The sequence below is a fragment of the Vulpes lagopus genome, chromosome 10 (genome assembly GCF_018345385.1).
Source record: "Vulpes lagopus strain Blue_001 chromosome 10, ASM1834538v1, whole genome shotgun sequence".
Lineage (NCBI taxonomy): Eukaryota > Metazoa > Chordata > Mammalia > Carnivora > Canidae > Vulpes > Vulpes lagopus.
In genome coordinates this window covers 86,858,142-86,881,737 of record NC_054833.1, presented here as the reverse complement: position 1 = coordinate 86,881,737, position 23,596 = coordinate 86,858,142, and the positions used below count along the sequence as shown (strand labels likewise).

The 23,596-nt window shown below is 45.6% G+C and overlaps 1 protein-coding gene across 2 annotated transcripts; it reads left to right on the top strand.

Annotated features, from left to right (window-relative positions):
• The first annotated feature begins 197 nt into the window (after positions 1-197).
• On the top strand, positions 198-23,073 carry NOL9 (nucleolar protein 9). Of its 2 annotated transcripts, none has more exons than XM_041771973.1 (12): positions 198-594; positions 1,560-1,779; positions 2,170-2,297; positions 5,841-5,976; positions 6,097-6,193; positions 6,716-6,813; positions 12,804-12,965; positions 13,156-13,453; positions 14,252-14,363; positions 17,852-18,029; positions 19,302-19,435; positions 20,028-23,073. In XM_041771973.1, the coding sequence occupies exons 1-12, from the start codon at positions 238-240 to the stop codon at positions 20,175-20,177; spliced, it is 2,070 nt and encodes a 689-aa protein (XP_041627907.1). In that variant the 5' UTR covers positions 198-237; the 3' UTR covers positions 20,178-23,073. The 2 variants fall into 2 exon arrangements, with proteins under 2 accessions (XP_041627907.1, XP_041627906.1); XM_041771972.1 differs by having other exon boundaries at positions 216-594; positions 6,100-6,193.
• Positions 23,074-23,596: the final 523 nt, after the last annotated feature.

Below are 23,596 nucleotides of genomic sequence, written 5' to 3'. Positions count from 1 at the left end.
CATAATGTAAATGGGGCCCTCGAAGGGACGGCCGGCCGGGTGTGGCCAAGGCCGCTGCCTCTCTAGCCCCCGGGCCGGCGGGAGCCTCCGAGGGGCCGGCGGAGGCCAGGTGCGTTGCCGGGGCGGCCGGCAGAGGGCGCACGCGGCTCCCAGGCCCCTTCTTGCAGCCGCCCGACCGCCGCGGAGCGGAGCGACTGGATCTCGCGAGATTCTCGTGCGGCAGGCGCCGGGGCCAGCATGGCGGACTCGCAGGTGCTGCCCAAGCGGGGTCCCTTCCGCTCCACGTGGCTACGGGCCCGCAAGGCTCGGACGCCGCTCGTCCTCAGCCGCCGGCCCCGCCGCCGGCTCGGGACGCTGCGTTGGTGCGGCCGGAGGCGCCTGCGGCGGCGGCTGCTGCAGGCCGAGGCGGCCGGCGCGGACTGGCGGGAGAGCGGCTGCCCGGTGCCGCGCGCGGTGGCCCGAAGGCCCAAGCCCGAGGCCCCCCGCCCCGCTCCGGCCGCGCCCCCCGCCGCGACCGGCCCCGCCACCCTCCCCATCCCCCCCGTGCGGCCGGCCGGCCCGGGCCGCGCGCTGCTGCTGCTGCCGCTGGAGCAGGTGGGTCGCGCCGGAGGAGCCGCAGCCCCTGGGAAGACCCTGCCGGTCCGCAGGTGCCCCGGCCGCCGGCGGTGCGGAGCGGGCACGCCGGGACCTCCCGTGGGGCCCTGCCCTGCGAGCGACGTGGCTGCGGGGTGCTTAGGCCTGCCAGGAGGTCCGCGAACCCTCTGAACACGCTCAGCCCTCTGGGGTCCTTGCCTTTATTTCCTGAATGTTCACGGGCGAGGACGCTGAGGTGTAGCGTAGGCAACTCGCCCAAGGTGTACAGCAACGGCAGAACTGATGCTGAAGCCCAGGCCCGGTGGCGGGGCCTCTGCTCTCCTTCCTCCAGGGCGGGAGCAAAGTGAGAACCCAGGAATGGGAGAAACTTGGCTGGCTGTGGGCCTTGGTACAGGTGGGGGTCGTGAGGACAGCGGAGCCCAGTTCAGGGGACCCCCTGTCCTTCCTGTGTCTGTCCTGGCAGAGGAAAGTAAGTTAAAGGTAGTAAGTACCTGATGGTCACCTAGTACAATGTATTGTGACTTGGAATCCCCCCCCCCCCCCGCTTTGATATGTGAAAAGCAATTAAGAATTTAGAAAACTTGGGATCCCTGGGTGGCGCAGCGGTTTGGCGCCTGCCTTTGGCCCAGGGCGCGATCCTGGAGACCCGGGATGGAATCCCACGTCGGGCTCCCGGTGCATGGAGCCTGCTTCTCCCTCTGCCTGTGTCTCTGCCTCTCTCTCTCTCTGTGTGTGACTATCATAAATAATACAAAAATAATAAAAAAAAGAATTTAGAAAACTTAAAAAAGAAGGGGGGGGGTGCCTGGCTGGCTCAGTGGGTGGAGCATGCTACTCTTGATCTCACGTTGTCACTTCCAGTCTGAAATTGGGCATAGAGTTTATCTTAAAAGAAGTAGAAGAAAGTTCAGAAAACTTGTAACAGAATTTGTAATGTTGTATCTTCTTTTTTCTTTCTTTGCTAGGGTTTTACTTTTAGCGGGATCTGCCGTGTGACTTGCCTCTATGGCCAGGTGCAGGTGTTTGGTTTTACCATTAGCCAAGGTCAGCCAGCCCAAGAGGTCTTCTCTGCCTACACCCACTCTCGCTTGGCTATCAGTGCAGTTCATTATTCCATGCCTGAGAAAAGCAAGAAGGAGATGAAAAGAGAAGCCCGAACTTTGCTCAGATCTCACCTTAGTCGGGGTAAGGAAAATAGCTGGATAATTTACTGAAGGTGTACTATAATAAGGCTGATATTTTTAGATATTCCTATTGCCTAGACATTGCGGTTTTTTGTGTCTATTTAAACCCTCATGACGGTCCTGTGATTCAAATTTGTTTTCACCATTTTACAAATGAGAAAAATTGCTCAGGGCCACATACCTAGTGTATAGCAAAAGCAAACCTGGATTGATTTCTCCATCCAGGTGTGTTCCTAGTATGTGATACGGTTTCCTGAAGAAAGTTTTCTTTTTTTTTTTTTTTTGAAGAAAGTTTTCAAACGTAAGTCCTGCTCTCAAAAAGTAGACTGTTCAGCTGAGAAGGTAGTCCTAAATGATGTAGAATTTCATGGAGTTACTTTTCTCTTTACAGATGACAGATGCTGGTTGATGAAGAACTTTTCTCCTCTGTGTTCCATTGTGATGCTAGAACAACTGAAAACCTCCACTGTGAACTTCTTAGTCAGCCATCCAGGTTTATCTTACGTTTTCGTACAAGAGGTAGAGCCAGTTTTCATTCAGAGTTTTGCTAATTACTTTCACCAGAACAGTCATGTCAGATGACTGTAGGAGCTCCCTTGGAAGATCAGTTTGTTGTGTTGTGGGTTGTGCACGGTGTCACATGTGTGCACTGCAAAATAGCATAGAAAATGCTATCTCCCTTTCCTCATTAGTTTTTTTATTTTTAAAAGATTTTATTTATTTATTCACGAAAGACATACAGAGAGAGAGAGAGAGGCAGAGACACAGGCAGAGGGAGAAGCAGGCTCCATGCAGGGAGCCCAGTGTGGGCCTAGATCCCAGGACTCCAGGATCACGCCCTAGCCTGAAGGCAAGCACTAAACCGCTGAAGCACTGAGGGATCCCATCCTCGTTCGTTGTATTCCCCCTTTCATCCTTTCATATTGTAGGTGGTTAAATGCCTTTTGGAATTTTTAATTTATGTTTTGTCCAGGTTTTTTTTTTTTTTTTTAGATTTTATTTATTTGAGAGAGCAAGCATGCATGAGTGGGGGAGGGAGGAGGGGGAGAAGCAGGCTCCCTGCTGAGCAGGAAGCCCTATGTAGGGCAACTTGGGGCTCGATCTCAGGACCCTGGATCATGACCTGAGCTGAAGGCAGACACTTAAGCAGCTGAGACCCCCAGGCGCCCCTCCAAAAGATTTTTTTTTAACTTTAAGTACAATCTACCCCTCAACGTGGGGCTTGAACTCATGACCCGAAGATTAAGAGTTGCGTGCACTGCTGACTGAGCCAGCCAGGTGCTCTGCCTTTTGGAATTTTTTTTAAATGGTTACATTTTTATTCTGATTATTAACTTGAGACGGTATAAATTTTCTCTATGAGCATACTTTAGTGAGCTTATACTTTCTCCCATTTCTTTCTCAACTCCAAATTTTTGCTGACCATGTTATTAATTTTTTTTTTAGGATTTTATTTATTCATGAAAGACACACGGAGAGAGGCAGACATAGGCAGAGAGAGAAGCAGGCTCCCTGCAGGGAGCTCGATGCGGAACTCGATCCCAGGACCCTGGGATCATGCCCTGAGCCAAAGGCAGGCGCTCAACCACTGAGCCACCCAGGCATCCGCATGTTATTAATTTCTTTAAGTTGTGTTCTGTTGCTATAATTATCTCTCGTGAGCCGGAAATTGAGCCTAATCTGTAGGATTATCAGGCTGACTGGATTCGAGGTATGAGGAAAAACCAAGGAATAACATGCTTTTTGATGCTTACAGTTATTGAGATGAGGATACTGCAGGAGGAGCAGATTTAGATAACCTTGAGATGCCTGTTAGACATTCCATTGGAGATGTCAGGTGGACAGTTGAATATATGAGTCTGGAATTGGGAGCTTTCAGCAGAATGGCACACAAGCCATGAGATGGGATAATAACACCAAGGGAGTTGATACAGAGAAACAAGGGAGTTCAAAGTCTGAAGCTTTTGGCACTCCCAAGAAGAGGTCTGGATGAGGGAGCAGCAGAGACTGTCTCTGATGTCAGAGACATCAGAGGAGTCACTGATGTTAGAGAAAAACCAGGTGAGTGTGATCAGAAAGTCTTCAGAGGAGCTGGAAGTGAACAGTTGTGTCACTTGCTGCTGTTGGTAGGTGGGTCCCAAGAATGGAGCCTGGGAGGTAGGAGTCTGATCTGGACAAGCACAGTCGCAGTAGACTGCTTTGGGATAGGCTGACCGGATTAGGGTCAAGAGCCTAGGGAGGAGGAATTCCAGGGTTTAAGGGAAGGAATTTTGCTTTTGTGATTGGAGAAGTGTGGTCAGAGTTTTGTTTTTTGTTAAGATGCATGAAAAAAAAAAACAGTGCATGTTTGAACACAGCAGGTAGGAATGATTCAGTGCAGGGAGGGAGGTAATGGTGGAAATGAGGCTGCAGAAGGGGAGCTTCTGGCTCTGGTGTCTGTAGGGAGGAATCAGCCTTGAGAGCAGTGGCAGTTCACCTGGAGTAGCTGGCCCACGCAGAAGTTCTCTCTCTCTCTCTCTCTCTCTCTTTTTTTTTTTTTTACTTTAAAAAATATTTTTATTTATTTATTCATGAGAGATACACAGAGAGAAAGGCAGAGACATAGGCAGAGAGAGAGGCAGGCTGCATGCAGGGACCCCAACATGGGACTCGATCCTGGGACCCCAGGATCATGCCCTGAGCCAAAGGCAGGTGCTTAACCACTGAGCCACCCAGGTGTCCCAGAAGTTCTCTTTTGATGGTCTCATACCCTCCGGGAAATAGATCAGGGCCATAGCTCAGTGGGAGGTGTCAGAGGTTAGAAGTGAGAGGAGAGGCCATACAATGAGCACAGGACAGTCAGTGGACTTTTGTGATGACCTCCGTTTAATCTAGTGCAGACTCAGTAGCTGGATGAGGGCCATGGAAAAGGAAATGGGAACCTTGTGTTACCAAGCCTTTGCTTCTTGCAAGGGAAGATTCTAAGTACCTTGATAATCTGTTTTCATTCATTTATTTTTTTAAGATTTTATTTACTACTTTGAGAGAGCAAGCACAAGCCAGGGGAGAGGCAGAGGGAGAGAGAGAAGCAGACTGCCCACAGAACAGGGAGCCTGATGCAGGGCTTGATCCCAGGATTCTGGGATCATGACTTGAGCCAAAGGCAGACGTTTAACTGACTGAGCTACCCAGGCTCCCTTGTTTTCATTCATTTTAACTCTATTTATTTGTTTTCTGGGATTTCATCACCACTGTTATATTCCTTATGCTCCTCCTCTTCCTATGCTGTAACTTCCCTCCCCCACTGTATGTCAGTACATCCTAGGGTTATTTTTTCATACAAGGCAGATAGTGAACTTTATATGATCTGATTTTAAGGTACATAAGATATTCTTATTTTGACATCCATGATTGATAGTTGAACACAGTATAGAGTTTTCCCTGGAGACCTGTGCCACTGTATTCTAGAATCCAGTGTTGCTGTTAGGAAGTCACACACCACACTGATTTTTCTATGATGTCTTTATCCTGGGATTGATGAATTGCATGAGTATATGATCACGGATGGGTCTCTGCCTTGATTGTCTTCACTACGGAGGCCTTGTTTCCTCTGAGGCTCCAGCGAGGGCCTGCTCCTCCATTCCTTGGGTCGTGTCGGTGGTTTCCTGGTACTTCTGCTGGAGCGCCAGTGGACTTAGTGGGCCTGTTTTCCACATTCTTTCAGCTCTGTTGGTTGTCTTTTTACTTTATGTCTAAGGATGCTGTCCTGATTTTGTTCTGTATCACCAACCTGTTCAACAGCAGTGGTCTTTTGTTGAATTGAATTTGCACATTTTCCTTTCCTGTGGGGTCTCCTACAGAGGTGATGGCAGCTTGAAAGGAAGTGTCAGCCAGGACAAGTACAGACTACTATAGAATAGCTGATGAGACTCCTTGAAGGGGTGGCTGCAGGGGTAAGAGGGGGACTCAGATTTATCTTTCATAGCTCGCACAACTATTTGAAGTTTACTAATTTAGCACCAGAGGAAGACTGTGCACTTGTTTTCACGTTTTCTTAAAGCATTTTTAAATTGTTAATTTCAGAGTCCAACATTCCAGATTAACTCTGAACATTTGGCCCTGAGATCTGTTGGCATTAAAAGGGAGAAGAAGAAAAATGGCCTTCGTTTGACTGAGAGTGTGTTGTCGGCCTTGGAGGAGTTGGTTACCGTGTCCTGTGGTGAGTGATATGTGGTGATAAAGGGAGTGTTCATCCCCCGGGGCCTTAAGATTACAATGTACATGTACAGCCCTAAAGAAGGTGGCTAATTTGAGGCATCAATGTTTGTTTTGTTTCCAGAAGAAGTAGACGGCTGCCCTGTCATTCTGGTTTGTGGCTCTCAGGATGTTGGAAAGTCAACATTTAATAGATACCTCATTAACCAGTTATTAAATAGGTAAAAGTGTTTTTATTTTTGTTTAGATGTATTATTAGATTTGGGTAATGAGATAGGATTTTTGATTTAAGAAACTAGACGGGAATGCATTTGACTTCTAAATACAGATTATCTACAAGTCTGCAAAGCTGCATTCTCTGTTAGGCTGTGTTTCTCGTAGTGTGGCACAGCGGCCTCTTGGGGTGTCCTGATTGTGCTTATCAATTAATGTGCAGGAATCACCTGGTCTGTTTGTCCATACCCAGAGGTTCAGAGTAGGGAGCAATTCTATGGCATTTTAAAGATCAGGTATTAGGAAAGACGAAGTTGTATCCACACTGTGAACGGACACCATGACCACACCTGCATCACATTTTCTTTCAACATTTTTTTTATATTGATGGCTGTCTTTGGATCATTCTACCTAAAAGACTGCATAGGGTGGATTATGCCTATGTATTGCATGAAGTCTGTAATATCTGATTTATTTTTTGACAAAATTAAAGTTAGTTGAGATTTTCTTTATTTTTTTCAATATTTTAGTATTTCCTGCATTGACTACTTGGAATGTGATCTGGGACAGACAGAATTTACGCCTCCAGGATGCATTTCTTTACTTAATATTACAGAACCGATTTTAGGTATGTATTACACATTTCTTTCATGTCTTGGTTTCATAAAACTCAAATATAATGATACAAAAAATTCAGAAACTATAAGGAGCACCTGACTGGCTCAGTCAGTGGAGCACACAGCTCTTGGTCTCAGGGTCGTGAGTTCAAACCCCACATTGGGCATGGAGCCTATGTAAAAAAATTAAGGTAAAAATCAATAAAAATTAGAAAAAACAAAATGGGAGTGAACATCCCCAGACCAAGTTCCATTATGGTAAGCAGAACCGATAGCCATTTAGTTTTGTGTAAATTAGAAACACACCTTCTTACGGTATTCCCTCTTCTATGAACCTGTATGATGATGAAGTGATGTTGACACAATACTGTTAGCTAATCTATGGATTTTACTCAAAATGCATTCAGTTATCTTACTTTTTTTTTTTTCATCAGTTATCTTACTGATGTACTTTTTCTGGTTCAGAATCCAAACCAAAGTCCCATGTTAATGTTTTTTTTAATAGTAAGATATGTACAAGGTGATATTTAATGTTTTAACCATTGATATGTGTCCAATGCAGTGACATTACGTGCGTTCGAGGTGTTACATGCCCATCACCACTATCCATATCCAAAGCTTTCTTCCTCCCAAACTGAACCGCTGTCCCCGTTAAAGAACACTTGTTCCTCCTGCTCGCCTTCCAGCTCCTGGGAACCTCTGTTCTACTCTGCCTGTCAATTTGCCTGTTCCAGGTCCTTCATATAAGTGAAAATAATATTTGTCTTGTGTTTGTTTTTTCTCACTAAGCATAATTTTTTTCTTTTTATTTTTTTAAGTGTTTTTATTTTAATCCAGTTGATTAACACAGTGTTTTATTAGTTTTAGGTGTACAATATGGTGATCCAACACTTCCTTGTATCACCTTGTACTCCTCACAAGTGTGCTCCTTCATCCCCATCACCTGTTTCACCCCTCCCCCAAGCATAATGGTTTAAGATAATGTCCATATTGTAGCAGATAATCAAGATTAATTTCTTTTTGTGGGTATCAGTCCATTATATACATGTATCACATTTTGTTTATACATTCAGCTGCTGATGGACAGTTGGATTATTTCCACTTTCTGGCTATTGGGAGTAGTGCTGCTGTGAACATCAGCATACAGATATCTGGGCTGGTCCCTGCTTTTAGTTCTTTGAGATATACACTAGGAGTGGAATTGCTGGGTCATATGGTAATGCCATGTTTAACTGTCAGCCTGTTTTTCACAGCGGATGCATTTTGCATCCCCATTGGCAATGCACAGGGCTCTCCTTTCTCCTCATCTTGTCATCTTGATTATAGCCATCCTGTTGGGTGTGCGGTGGTAACTCCGTGTGGTTTTGATTTGCATTTCCCTGATGAGCTTCTGTTCCTGTGCTTTTTGGCCTTTTTAGATCTTTGGAGAAATGTCTGTTCAAGTTCTTTGCCCATTTTTGAATTGCGCTATTACTGAGTTTTAGGAGTTCTTTCTATATGTTCTATAGATGTTAATCTCTTGTCAGATAAATGATTTGCAAACATTTTCTCCCATCCTCAACATTTTCTTTCCATTTTCTTGACTGTGTCCTTCAATACAATAAAAGTTTTTTTTTTTTAATTATCTATTTTTTTTTTTTTTTTAAGATTTTATTTATTCATTAGAGAGAGAGACACACACACACAGGCAGAGACACAGGCAGAGGGAGAAGCAGGTTCCATGCAAGGAGCCTGATGCGGGACTCAGTCCCAGGACCCCAGGATCACACCCTGGGCTGAAGGCAGGCGTTAAACTGCTGAGCCACCCAGAGATTCCCACAATAAAAGTTCTTAATTTTTATGAAATCCACATTAATTTTTCTTTTGTTGATATTCTCTTGGTGTCATGTCCACAATGTCGTTGCTAAGTCCAATGTCATAAAGATTTTCTCTAATGTTGTTTTTTTTTTTTTTAAGATTTATTTATTTATTTATGAGAGAGAGAGAGAGAGAGAGAGAGAGGCAGAGACACAGGAGGAGGGAGAAGCAGGCTCCATGCCGGGAGCCCGATGCAGGACTCAATCCCGGGACTCCAGGATCGCGCCCTGGGCCAAAGGCAGGCGCCAAACCGCTGAGCCACCCAGGGATCCCCTGTTGTTGGAGTTTTGTAAGGTTTAGCTTTTATATTTGTCTTTGGTCCATTCTGAATTAATTTTTTTTTAAGATTTTATTTATATATTCATGAGAGACCGAGAGAGAGAGAGAGAGAGAGAGAGAGAGAGAGGCAGAGACATAGGCAGAGGGAGAAGGAAGCTCCATGCAGGGAACCCGATGTGGGACTCAGTCCCGGGACTGCGGGATCATGGCCTGGGCCCAAGGCAGACGCTCAACTGCTGAGCCATCCAGGCGTCCCTTGAATTAATTTTTGTATATGATATAAGGACAACATCCAACATCATTCTTTTCATTGTGGGTGTCCAGTTTCTTATTTGTTGAAGACTGTCCCTCCCCCATTGAATGGTCTTGGCACCCTTGTGGTAAAATATTTGATACTTTATTTTGTGGTGAAGTATTTGATCATACATATGAGGGCTTATTTCTGGGCTCTCTGTTTTATTCCATTGGCCTATGTGTCTATCTATGCCAGTTCCATGGCAGTGGAGGAATAGGAGTCCTCCAACTTCATTCTTTTTCAAGATTGTTTTTGGCTGTTTGGTAGTACCCTTGCAATCCTGTATGAATTTGAGGATCAGCTTTTCCATTTCTGTGAAAAGGCCGTTGAATTTTGGTAGGGATTGCATTGATTGAATGTGTAGATCACCTTAGGTGACACATCTCAATAATGATAAATCTTCCTATATGTGAACACAGGATATCTTTCCAGTTTCTTATTCTTTTTTTTTTTTTTTTAAGTTTCTATTTGTTTATTTATGAGAGACGCAGAGAGAGGCAGAGACATAAGCAGAGGGGGAAGCAGGCTCCCTATAGGGGAGCTTCATGCGGGACCCAGTCCCAGGACTCCCAAGATCACAACCTGAGCCAAAGGCAGACGCTCAACCACTGAGTCACCCAGGTGCCCTCTTTCCAGTTTCTTAAGTCTTCATAAATTTCTTTCAGCAATGTTTTGTGGTTTTCATATACAAGTCTTTTACTTGGTTGGATTCATTCCTGAAGATTGAATTCTTTGAGCTATTACCATGAATGCAATTGCTTTCCTAATTTCCTTTTCCAGTTCACTACTGGTGTATAGGAACATCTGATTTTTGTGCGTTGACCATGTACCCTGCAAATTTGCTGAATTCCTATATTAGTTCCAGTAGGTCTTTTGTGGATGTTTTAAGAATTTTTATATAAAAGATCATCATCTGTGAATAAAAGTAGTTTCACCTCGTCCTGTCCGGTCTGGATGCCTTTAATTACTTTTTCTTGTCTCCTAGCTCTCTCTGACTGGGACCTCCAGTGCAGTGCTGAATAGAGGGAAACATCCCTTTCTCCTTCCTCATCCTAGAGGGAATGCACTTCAGCAGAAGTGCACCGCCAGTGGTGGATTTTCTGTTGTTCGCCTTTGTCACGCTAAAGAAGTGGGCTTCTCTCCCTGGTGTGTGAAATGTTGTATCATGAAAGGCTTTTGGACCTTGTTAGGTGTTTTTTCTGTGTCGAGATAATTGTGTGATTTTTGTTTAGTTGACTTTTAAAGATTTTATTCATTTATGTGAGAGAGAGAGAGAGAGAGAGCACAAGTAGTTGGGGCACCAGGCAGAAGGAGAGGGAGAAGCAGGCTTCAGGAAGCCTGCTGTGGGACTCAATCCCAAGACCCTGAATTCAGGATCTGAGCTGAAGGCAGAAGCTTAACCAACTGAGCCACCCACGCGCCCCTGTTTAGTTGACTTTTAAAAGAAACATGATAGATTCGGTTGCTGGATGTATTGTGGATTTAACAGACTTTTTGACAATAAGTAGGGCATTCATATTGTTTTTAGTTTTATCAAAACTAATTGTTTAGACTTTGCTCTCCAGGTGGTTTCATTGTTTTCCTTTACATTTTCTATAGTCCATTTATTTTTCTTTTCCTCTTTCACCCCTTAATATTTCAGTGGGTGTTTCCCCAAACAAGGACACTCTATTATGTAATCATCATGCTGCCACTGAGTCAAGGTAGTGATACGGCTATGCTGCTGTTCCCTCGTCCATCCAGCCACCTGCCTGAGCCCCGTGTGTATTTGCAAATTTTTAGTCTTCAGTCTGGAGCAGTCCCTTCAGCTTTTCTTTTATGACCTTGGCAGTTTGGAAGAATACATTTGTTGAATGTCCCTGTGGTTTGGCTGAGATGTGATGCTGTATTCTCTGCATCACATCAACAAGCTATTGGTTTGCCCTATTACCAGAGAGGTTAACTCTGCTCATTTGGTTAAGATAAGTGGTTTCCACTCTGACTGTAACTAGGTGTGTTATTTCTTCAAGATGTCACTGCTTGTAGGTCCCCTCAGTGGAAGAGCTAGGAAACATATGCTTTTTTAAACCCACACATGCATATACGTGTGTATGTATGTACACACACATATGTGTATATACACTACCTCTTTTTCTCTTTGTATGTACGTTCCGTATTTATTAAGAGCCATGAGTTTACTGCCATCATTCCAATTCCAGTCTTTCACCCCAGGTTTATTCTAGTTAGCTTTCCCCTTCCACATTCCCCATTCCATATTTATAAGTTTCATCTCTGATGATGAGAACCCTGGCTATGATTATTCTCCATGTATTTATGTATTTACTCAGTTCCTTTGTATTTGTTCAGTCTGTCTGCTGTGCAGGCCAATTCCTCAGTTGTGGGCTGCCCCAATCCCCATATTCACCTTTGGCGGGCACCTTGCAAGCCTTGGCTCCGGTGGCCTTGCCTCAACCACAGAAACCAGGCTCTCACCCTGCTGACTGTGTTGCCATGTGGTTCTGGTCACCAGCCTGCTGAGTGGTTCTGGATCCCAACCAGAGAGGGGAGTTGTCTCAGGCTTGATGGATCCATGCTGCGATTAGGAGTGTCTACTCTGGATCTGGGCTACCTGAGGTTCAAGCCTGGCTGGTATCTACTCACTGTGAGACCTTGGTCAAATTAATCTACGTCCTCTGTACAAATGGGGATAGTAATACTACCTACTTTGTAGGGTTCTTATGAACATTAGAGACTCCATGTGAAATACATGGGTCGTAGTAAGTGCTATATTCCAGCACATCATTGCTGTTGTTCTTATTTGTCCTTTCATTAAAACGTCATGCCTGCAAGGATGGGGAGGTTTGTTTTGTTCACAGATGTATCATAAGTACCTACAACAATGCTCAGTGTTGTAGGTGCTCAATAAATGTTTGTTGAGTGAATGGCCATATAAAGACATAATTGAGATTAACTTTATTAAAATAGAGTAAAAATAACGTGTCTTTGTATTAAGCTGAAAGCTCAGATTTTTATTTTTATTTATTTACTTATTTACTTATTTATTTATTTATGATAGAGGGAGAGGCAGAGACACAGGCAGAGGGAGAAGCAGGCTCCATGCCGGGAGCCTGATGCGGGACTCGATCCCGGGACTCCAGGATCGTGCCCTGGGCCAAAGGCAGGCGCCAAACCGCTGAGCCATCCAGGGATCCCAAAGCTCAGATTTTTAAATTTAATTTTATTTATTTGAGAGAGGAGAGACAGCGCACACACACAAGTGGGGAGAGCGTCAGAGGTAGATGGAAAAGCAGGCTCCCCCCTGAACAGGGAGCCCAACGCAGGGCTAGATCCCAGGACCCTGAGATCATGACCTGAGCCTAAGCCAGATAGACACTCAACCAACTGAGCCACCCAGGCACCGGGAAAGCTTAGATTTCTGAAAATGGGATGCAGCTGTTCCTAGTGGTGGGATGGTCTGGTAGGATGGTCTTTGATTTCTTTAAGGATCTTTGTTGCTGAAAATGGCTGAAGCAAAACCCTCACCTCCTTTTAAATAGTCACAGATTCAAACTCTTACCTTTATCTTCCTAGGACCACCTTTCACCCACCAGAGGACACCCCAGAAAATGGTATATTACGGGAAACCTTCTTGTAAAAACAACTATGAAAATTATATTGAGATAATAAAGTATGTATTCAGCTCCTACAAGAGAGAGTCCCCTCTTATCGTCAACACGATGGGCTGGGTGTCAGGTAAGCCTGTGGAGGCACATCTGGCAGAAAGGAGGGGCAGCATGAGTAAACTTTTCGCTTCAGGCAGTAATGCTGAGCCATTTTTAGGAGACTCTTTTTGATTCTTTGTCTCCAAGTAGCTGTGCTATTTTCTCATAGGCATGTGTCACTGCATTTTAGCACCACAACTGCTGTGTCCTCTTCTTCACAGACAAAGGACTTTTGCTTCTCATTGATCTCATCCGGTTGCTGTCTCCCAGCCATGTTGTTCAGTTCAGTTCTGGCCGGAGCAGATACATGCCAAACCTCACCCCTGACTATGTGGATGACATGGACGGCCTGTACACAAAGAGCAAGTCCAGAGTCAGAAACAGAGGTTTCCAACTGGCAGAGTTTACGGAGAATTTGGAATTTGCTGACGAAGAAAAGGAGAGTCCAGTTGTGTTCACTGGACATAAACTGATATGCGTCCAGTCAGACTTTACATTTAGAAAAACTCCAAGAAATAGGTAATGAAACCGTCATGGCTGGAGAATGAGGTTCTCTGCAGTTTAACAAGGCCTTCTGCCCTCAATTCCTTAAAAGGAATAAGTCTTTCACAAGTTTTCAAATTTTCCTCACAGCCCTGTGTTCGTGAAGGAGACTCTGTTATTTTCTGAGCTGTTACTGTCCCAATGGAAACAGAGACAGCCCCGTCCTAAGATGGAATGATTTTGAATTTTTCAACTTTATGATGGTATTAAAGCAATATATATGCAGTAGACACTGTACTTTGAATTTTGTTCTTTTCCTGGGAAATCAGAATGCTATACGACACTCTGTCCTGATGCTGGGCGGTGACAGTGACCCTCAGCTCCCAGTCAGCCATGAGGGTGAGCAATAGACACAGCAACCATTCTGTACCCCTCCAACATGGGCTCTGTGTTAGGTGATTCTGCCCAGCTGGAGGCTAATGTGAGCATCCTAAGCACATTTCAAGTGGGCAAGGTGTCTTAAAGGCATTTCCAGCTTCAGATATTTTCACTTTTTTGTGGGTGTGTGAGGACGGAACCCCATCATAAATTAAGGAAGACTCATATCCAGAGGTGGCCTTCAGCTCTGGTTGCCAAGAGCTTTTACTGAAGGGGAGTCTTTACGTATCATGTTTTTCCAGTGGGTTTATAGAAAGGCAGGGTCTACAGATGTTGAAGTAGGGATGTGTTCTTTCTACATATAACCTGTGTAATGACTAACGGACTCTGTTTCCGAGCGGGAATTGGGCTCCTAATGTTAAATCTCTACTTACTTTATTCTAATTTACTTTTCAGAGAGTCACATAACAAAGTTCTCCGTGATTTGGCGGTACTAGGTTACCTTGGCCAGCTGCAGCCCCCAGTGCCACGACCACTTTGTCCTTTACATGGTCTGACACCCTATCAGGTAACCCGAACTCGTATGGGGAATTGTCTCTGTTGACTTAACGAGCACTCGAGCAGCTTCCTGGGCTCTTCTGGCCACCTTACAGCGCTTCACTCCTCTTTCCTCAGAATCACCCTGTGGTTTAGGGCCCGTAACTGCCTCAGCTCATAGACAGGAGAGCTTGTGCCCGTAGCTAGCTACTGTCCTGTGTTGGCCACAACTACTTTCTGTGCTGGTTAGGAATGTTCTGTCTGATTCTAGAGGTGGCCTTGGGCAGTCCAGCTCTAGTGCTTCCACTTTTTAGCAGCGTGTAAGACCGTGTCTTAACTTGGAGAACAGAGGCTGTGCCCGACCTCACAGGATGGTTCTATGGGTTCACTGAGTGTTCATAGTGGCTCCTGGCATCTGGAGACTACTCTTTTTTTTTTTCTTTATTTTATTATTATTTTTTTACATGTAGGCTCCATGCCCATTGTGGAGCCCAGTGCGGAGCCCAGTGCCAGCCTTGAACTCACCACCCTGAGATCATGACCTGAGCTGAGATCAAGAATCAGACACTTAACCAACTGAGCCACTCAGGCACCTCCCAGAGACCGTTCTTGAAAGCATTTCATACTGTCAAAAGTGGATTCTAGGGTCTCCTGGGTGGCTCAGTCGGTTAAGTGTCTGCCTTTGGCTCAGGTCATGACCTCAGGGTCTTGTGTCAGGCTCCCTGCTGAGCAGGGAGCCTGCTTCTCCCTATCCCTCTGCCTGCCGCTCCCTCTGCTTGTGGTCTCTCGCTCTGTCAAATAAAATCTTTAAAAAGAGCATGCAGGGGATCCCTGGGTGGCGCAGCGGTTTGGCGCCTGCCTTTGGCTCGGGGCGTGATCCTGGAGACCCGGGATCGAATCCCATGTCGGGCTCCTGGTGCATGGAGCCTGCTTCTCCCTCTGCCTGTGTCTCTGCCTCTCTCTCTCTCTGTGACTATCATAAATAAATAAAAATTAAAAAAAAAAAAAAAGAGCATGCATGTGTGTACTTGTGCATGAGCAGGGGAGGGGCAGAGGGAGAGGGAGAAGCAGATTCCTTGCTGAGCAGGGAGTCCGATGCAGGGCTCGATTCCAGGACCCTGAGATCATGACCTGGAGCAAAAGGTAGATGCTTCACCGATTGAGCCACCCAGGAGCCCCAGATAAATAAAATCTAAAAAAAATAATAAAATCTTAAAAAAAAAAAAAAAGGGTGGATTCTAGCACTGGAATATTTGCATCTTGGAATCCAAGCTCCTTAGAATTATTATTATTATTTTTTTTTTTCTCCTTAGAATTATTTTGGAAAGAAACTACCATGATATTAGAATGCCAGATGATAAAAGATTAAAATAGCAATAGATGGCATTTCCTAAATCCTTACCCTCTGTTCTGTCTTAAACCTGTGTTAACTTCTTTGCTCAGAATGTCCTTGTTATTACCCCATTTTACAGATGCTAGAACTGAGGTCAGGGATGCTAAGTCAGCTTGCCCAAGGTGCCTAGTAAAAGTTTGACCTGGGACCAGAGCCCAGAGTGTTTACCATCTGCTGTCCATACTAAGCACTCAGTGTGTGCTGTGCACTTGACCTGGACACAGCTCCCTGCTCAGCAAGGAGCCTTCACAGCAGCCCAGTGAGGGAGAGGCTCTTTCATTCCCTTTTTACAGCTTAGGAGCTGGGCACTGTAGGCAGGTCGAGGCACTGGACTCAGGTCACACCTCAGCGGGGCACTCCTCAGGCAGGAGCTCTAGGCCTGGCCGACAAGGACATGTCTCCCAGGTCTGATGATGAGCTCATCTCCCCTGGAGAATCTCAGCAGTTAATTGAAGTTTTGGTCACTGGGGTCTTTTACTCAATTAGAGATGCTCTATAATGGAACTTGAAGCTTATCTACCAGTAATTTTATCTGTCTTTTGCTATTTCAAGTTTGTTTTTGGAATCTAAGCAATATAACAAAATACTTTTCTACTTTACAAATCGGAAATTACGTGAAGAGTTACATGTTAAAGGCAGTTAGAGTTGACCTTTAAGCAACACTGGATTGAACTGCGTGGGTCCACTTATATGCGGAGGCTTTTTTTTTTATTATTTTTTATTTATGATAGTCACAGAGAGAGAGAGAGAGGCAGAGACACAGGCAGAGGGAGAAGCAGGCTCCATGCACCGGGAGCCCGACGTGGGATTCGATCCCGGTCTCCAGGATCACGCCCTGGGCCAAAGGCAGGCTCCAAACCGCTGTGCCACCCAGGGATCCCGCAGAGGCTTTTTTTGATAAATAGAGTCATTCCCGTGTTGTAAAATGTACTCTTCCTTGTGATTTTCTTAGTATATGTGCTGCTGAAGTGAGCACTCCTTGTGATTTTCTTAATAACGTTTTCTTTCCTCCAGCATCCTTTATTGTGAGAATACAATGTGTAATACGTCCAATATACAGAGTGTGTGTTAGTCATCTGTTTGTTATCTGGAGGGTTTCTAATCAACTGGAGGCTCTTAGTAGTTAAGTTTAGGATGGGGGTCAGAAGTTATTTGTCGATTTTCAACTGCATGGGATGGGGGTCAGTGCCTCTAACTCCCGTGTTGTTCAGGCCTCCACAGTATTTATCTTGTGCTTCTGGAGTTTGGTCCATTTTTCTTAATTCAGTATGTTGTATAGAGAATAGATGGAGGCTCTTTCTCACTGAATGGAGGTTTGCTTTCTGACATTAGAAGACCTCTCAGCAACTGGGGTTTTCACAGTCCCCCTCGACTTTAATGCATTTAGGGTGTCTTCAGACTTGTGTCTTCTGTGTGTCTTTAGAAAATTCCAGGCGTCGGGATGCCTGGGTGGCTCAGTGGTTAAGTGTCTGCCTTTTGCTTAGGTTGTGATCCTGGAGTCTCAGGATTGAGTCCCACATCAGGTTCCCTGTGTGGAGCCTGCTTCTCCCCCTGCCTCTGTCTCTGTCTGTCTCTTTGTGTGTCTCTAATGAATAAATAAGTAAAATATTTTTTAAAAAAGAAGGGAGGGAGGAAGGAAGGGAAAAAAAGAAAAAGGAAAGGAAGAAAGAAGAAAAGAAAAAAGAAAATTCCAGGCATCAGTTTGGATTTTTAGCAATTGTTGGCTGGCAAAGAACTTAGTATGAATTTCTTAGGTTCTCTCTATTAAAGTAGTGAAACACTGACCAGTATTTGTTAGCATTTCTGTTCTGTTTAGGTACTTTTTGGTGGACAGTTTGGCCAAAATTGCTTTAGATGGCTGCCTAGTCAACTTTTAAACATTAAAGGTAGCCTTTCAGGGACGCCTGGGGCGTCTCAGTGGTTGAGCTCTGCCTTTGGCTCAGGGCATGATCCCAGAGTCCCAGGATCGAGTCCTGCACCGGGCTCCTTGCATGGAGCCTGCTTCTCTTCCCTCTGCCTATGTCTCTGTCTCTCTGTCTGTCTCTCATGAATAAAAAATACAATCTTTTAAAAAAAAAAAAGTCTCAAATAGAATTACTAGAGGGAGATGCAAATTTATTTTCCAGGTCCCTTTCAATGCGGTTGCACTCCGGATTATTCACGCTGATGTCGCTCCTACTCATATATTATACGCTGTGAATGCCAGCTGGGTTGGTCTTTGCAAGATCCTGGATGATGTCAGAGGATACGCAAATGGGCCCATCCTACTTGCCCAGACTCCAATCTGTGATTGTTTGGGGTTTGGTGAGTGAGAGTAAAACATGTCTGTATACCTACTGAAATTGATCTCCAACCGTATATGGTTGGTCTTGTTGACCGTGTAGCTATCTCTTGGCTGGAGTGGTCGGAGTGTCTCTGGCTTCTAGACAGTGGGCCTGGGGGCTGGTGGGCAGGAAGGAAGTAGCATTTTCTCTGCTTCTCCTGCCAACTCTAAATCTAGGATTCCTAAGGGCCTAGTCATGGGCCCTGTCACTTGACATGTTTTCCCTAGGCCATCTGTTCATCTGCTGGCCCCTAGATCCATCTTTAGGCTGACTTCCCACAGGATCTCGGTAGCACAACTGTGTCTGAGCTCTAAGCCCATGTTACCAGCACACTTCTCCACTTGGATATCTCACTGGCATCTGAGACTTAGGTCCATGACTGGTGTCCTGATTTTCTCCCCAGATCTGCTCCCACCCTCACCATCCCCTGTTCCAGGCCTGAAGAGTCCTTGGAAGATTCACTCTGGTGTTTGCAGCAGACCCCTGGGTCCACCTTGGTACCCCCTTCCCTTTATTTGACATATCTAACCCATTAGCAGGTTTGCTAGCTCGTTTGTAAAATATGTCTGATTCCTCCAATCTCATCTTGTCTTACTCTGCCAGTCTGAGCCACTGCTTCTCTGCTGGAGTTTGCGTAGTCGGGTGATCTGAGGACATTGTGACTATGTCACGTCCTGGTACTTCCCATCACTCAGGCCCAGCACCATTGGCCTGGCAGTGCTTCGGGCCCTTCCTCCTTTGCCTGTCCCCCTGGCTCATGGAAGCCAATAAATGTTGGTATGATTCTGGAAAAGTGCTGGACCTATGTAACCCAAAATTAGCAAAACCTTTACATAGTAAAATACGTGTTTCTGAGTTACATGAGACTACTTCTAAAAAGTGTTTCCATAGAAATTGTAACCTGGTACAGACATAAAGAAGGAATTGATAATGGAAAGATTGAGTTGTCTCTGTGTTCTGCACAGTGTCTTTTCTTCCTGGCCTGAGTGTGCCTTACCTAAGACAGTCTAGGACTTTTGCATGTAGATCACTTTGGTTGTTCACGGCTGAAAATGGAAAGGGTTCTAAGAGATGGAGGTATTTGATGACTCTTGACCAAGGACTTCATATTTTCAGAGCAAAACACAGTTGAAACTCTTTTTTTTTTTTTTTTGAAACTCTTATTTTAAAAGGTGTTCTATAATTCTTAGTGTTAGGGAGGTATAACATCTTCCAGAAAGGATTATTTGCGTGTGTTTTATGTGTCTTCAAGGAATTTGTAGAGGGATCGACATGGAGAAGAGGCTTTACCATATCCTTACTCCTGTGCCCCCGGAAGAGCTAAGAAATGTGAATTGTCTGCTGGTTGGAGCCATTTCCATTCCACAATGTGTTTTCAAGAGCCAGGTGAGTGCTGCTCCCCGGGAAAGCCCTCGAGGTAGCCAGAGAGAGTCACAGGGACACGTTATTGTGGAGAGGCCCAACAAGGCAAATGAAGTATCAGAGTGGCCTGAGAGGCCCAAGGCCGTGAATTCCCATCATTGGTAGTCAGGAGCCCCATGGTAAAGCCCTTATCCCAGAAGTAGGTTATGGGAGGAGAGAACAGAGGTGGTCTCCCCAGGATTACTCCTTCCTGGGGATACCCATGACAAAGTCATGGGGAGTCCTTGGCGGAGATGCTGGATGTTCCTCACATCTCAGTTGCTAGCCTTAACTTGTTTGAGGGAGAAACGCACCCACTCCCTCTTACTCTCGTGCTGGTTGATGTGTTTGTGGACTTGAATTATTCAGAAAGGTGGCAGTCACCTTTGTTACGGGCTAGTTGTAGAAAGTGGACCGACCCTCTGTGGGAAGGGGGACCAGAGGTCTTAGGAGTGTGGGGACCTTACACAGACTTTCACTTTTCACAATATTTTCCGGGGAAGAAAGGAAATGCCACCAAGTCCAATTGGCAGGATTTGGGGTATTTCCATTCATTCTCTTCATGTTTCTGTTTCAGCGTGGGCTCGAAGGGACAATACCTTACATCACCACAGATTACAATTTTAAACTTCCGGGAGCATCAGAGAAAATTGGAGCAAGAGAAACTGAGGAGACATGTGAAGAGAAAGTACACCCCAAACCTAAACTCTATCGAAGAATAAAATGACACTGACGTTATTAGTAAGGGAAGGAGCTTTTACCTGAAAACTGGACTTTGTCTGCAGCCTGACATCAGGCTGATGGCGAGGATGGGGAATGGTGCCCTGAAGTAGCCAGCAGCGTTTCCCATGTACCTCGTGGATCTAGAGTAAATTTAACTCTTAAAAGCTACGTGACCTAGAGTTTTGCCCTGGTGTTCTGTATGGTTCTTCATACTGACTGTTTTCTTTTCCAAAGGGTTAAAGCAGCAGGGGGACGTTTGTACACCATTAAAGCAGAGAACACAGTTGATTCCTCACAAAGCTCTTCAAACACCTGGTGGTTGGAATCTGGATAAAAATAGGGAAACTGGGTCCTTAAGAATCTACCAAAGAGGAAGGGAGGCTTGGCCAGCGGGGTCACAAGCAGACTGGTGCGGGGGCTCCCCGGTCCTTGCCCAGCAATGGCAAATGGGAAGGAGGTCCCAGCAGCAGAGTCCGCCTGTGGTTGTGCTCATCTCCGGTCCACACACTTTTTCATTCACTCGGTCTGGTGTGAAAGGATCACATTTGGTTTGTTTGGTGTAATCAAGGTTTAATTAGATAAAAACTTTGGACTCAAGAGCCCTTCGTGTTTTGGGTTTTTTCATCTATGACTTTATGCTGGAAAATATTGCTCTCAAATTTAGGAAACCTTTGCTGTGGTCTCTTTAAAACTAGCTGTGTCCTAATTGACTTCTCATTGGGGATTGAAGACATAGTGTGGCAGAGCTGGACACCAGGCTATTTGGAAGAAGGACTGGCCGAGCAGCTCGTGGAGAGCTACATCTCGTCTTTGGTGGCTGGACCGGATCTTGCACATAAGGACAACTCTGCTCCATCCAGTGCTTCCTCCAGGGGAGACGGGATGATGAAGCCATTCTCCCTATGGCTTCTGGGAAGGTGGTGGAAATCCATTCTTCGTCTTCTCCCTGATTGTCGCAATTCTTGATCCTCTAGGTTGGAAGTGGTTTTGGTAAACAAGGGTATCTGATTAGATCACATCATTTGTGCATTTCAGTCTGTGAAAGTCTTACTGAGGTAGCTTTTCAAACTGGTCTTGTGGGTTCAGCTTTCTACAGATGATGTGGAAGGCCGGTTATTTGGATGTGGGTTTTAACATCTATGTTCATTTAAACCGTTGGTTGTTGTCCTGATTCTTACGGTGGCCCCTCCACCCTTACATGCTCTCCCTGGAACTGTGCCACCCTCCAGGGGTGGTTTTGATTCTCTGGAGACAGTTTAGGGCCTGACTTCATTGGGTCTTACTTATATCTAAGTTTACCTTGTGCGTGCTTTCTGTCTTGGTCTTGCCAAGAACTTTGACAGACAATCTGCCATTACCAGCATTTTGCCTCCCTCCCTAGTTCCTTGTGTCTTCACAGTGATGCTCACTATGGGTCCTGGGCAGCAGGTCTCAGGAGGAATGACAGTTGGTGCCCTGGCACCTGCACTCCAGGAAACAAAGGCTTGGCTTTTCCCTTACCGCCTGCTGCTCTTCAGGAGAAAGTAGGCATTGCCACTAGAGGGAGCTGCCGGCCCTGGGTCCCGTGGTCCCAGAGCCTGCCAGGGAGCCTGCCTGAGATTCCTTGGAGGGCTCAGACATCCTGGAGACTCAGGTGTGTAGCCAGCTCCGTGGGCCTGCTCACACCCACAGTGGTGCCATCCACCCTGGATGTCTGTCCCTGTGATTGTCAATGTCAGTAGTTCGGGCTTTTTGTCATTTCTACAGTCCTTTGGTTCAGAATATGGTGGTAAGTTCTACACTTGAGGTATTCTTAACAAAAACTCAGACATTTGTGTGTGTGTGATTTCCAAAGCAGTATGTGCATTTTTTAAGAAAAAGAAATAACATGACTTAGAACTTGAAACCCCTAGTTGCTGATTTTGTGGTTCTTTAAAGCCAGTTCTTTAGAAGAGATTCCTTTATAGGAAAGACAGATGTGAAGATAAATAGCAAGATTCTTGGATGGTGGTCATTTGTAAACAAGGGCCAGTTGGGCCTGGGGACAGGAAGTGGTGGCCTCTCAGCATGGCCTGGAACAAGAGAAAGGGGAGAAGGATCGTTTAGCTGGTCCTTCAGGTGCCATGAATGTTTGAGATATCACTCTGGAAGAGGCCCGGGGTAGGGATAGGGGGCCTGGGCCGGGACCCTGGGACAGGGGGCTGCTTCCCTGCCAGACCTGGGATCTGGGTCCCGTGTCTATTTGGTAGTTTTATCCTTCAGGTTTGGATGTGGCAGTTGAGTGGCGGAGGCAGCAGGCTTTGCTCTGTGAACTGGGAGTTGGCCAGCCATGTATCTTTGCGGGAGATATTCAGCCTGTTGTCATCTGTAAGGCAGGATAGTGGCCATTCGTCAGTGCCTGTGGGGAGGAAGTGAGGCTCGTCTGTATGTGGTGGAGCAGTACCCTGTCTCTTGTTGAATTGTAAGCTCTGAGAAAGCAGGGACCAAGACTATTCCTCACAGTTACACTGGGTCGAAGAAGAAACTAAATGTTTAAACCTACATCCCTCTTCCTTGTCTGGCCTCTGGGCAGGGTTACCCTCAAAGCATTTTTCCAGCCAAGTGTGCTGTCGTCTCTCCAGCCAACCTGAGGAGTAGGTTCTGGGTCTCCCATTAGTACCCGATCCTGGCAGTTCCATAAACCCTCACTTACTGCTTTTAAAATTGTATGAACGGTTCACTCATGTAAAAAACAACTTTAAGACCCACCACCACATGGGCAATCACTCAGTGTCATGATGCGGTCTTGTCTGGTGTTTTTCTAAGTTGTATGTGTGTGTCTTTTAAAATTGGTGTCCCGCCTTATGTGTAGTTTTTTAATCCAGCTCTTTTCATTTAACAAGGGAACTTCTGTGTCATTAAATATTTTTTGAGAACATGAAGTTAATTGTGTGATTTATGTTACATGTGTAGATAGATCATCTTTTTCCGGGAAATTACTTAAATTTAGGAGAAATCATGGCAAAAAAAAAACTTTGGTGAAAATAAAGCATTGGAAGGTGGAATCTGGGTGCTGGAGCAGGGATGACAGGAAACCCCAGCAGATGCTTGTACCCTTTTCCATTTCAATATATTTTTTAAAGATAACTATTTTGAGAGAGAGAGGGAGAGTGTGCATGTGCGCACACACACACACAGATGAGAGAGGGGAGGGGTGGGGAGAGGGGGAGAGAATCCCAAGCAGACTCCCTGCTGAGTGCAGGGCCCAATTTTGCCTCCATGCCAGGACCCTGAGATCAAGACCTGAGCTGAAACCAAGCGTCAGTCACTCCACTGATGGAGCCCCTCCTTTGCACCCAGGCGCCCCTCATTGCAATACTGAGTGCAGTGGAAGTTTAAGTTGTGTTTGGGCCCAAGGATGTAAGTTAAGAGAAAATGCTATGTCCTTTCTGTACCGTCTTTGAG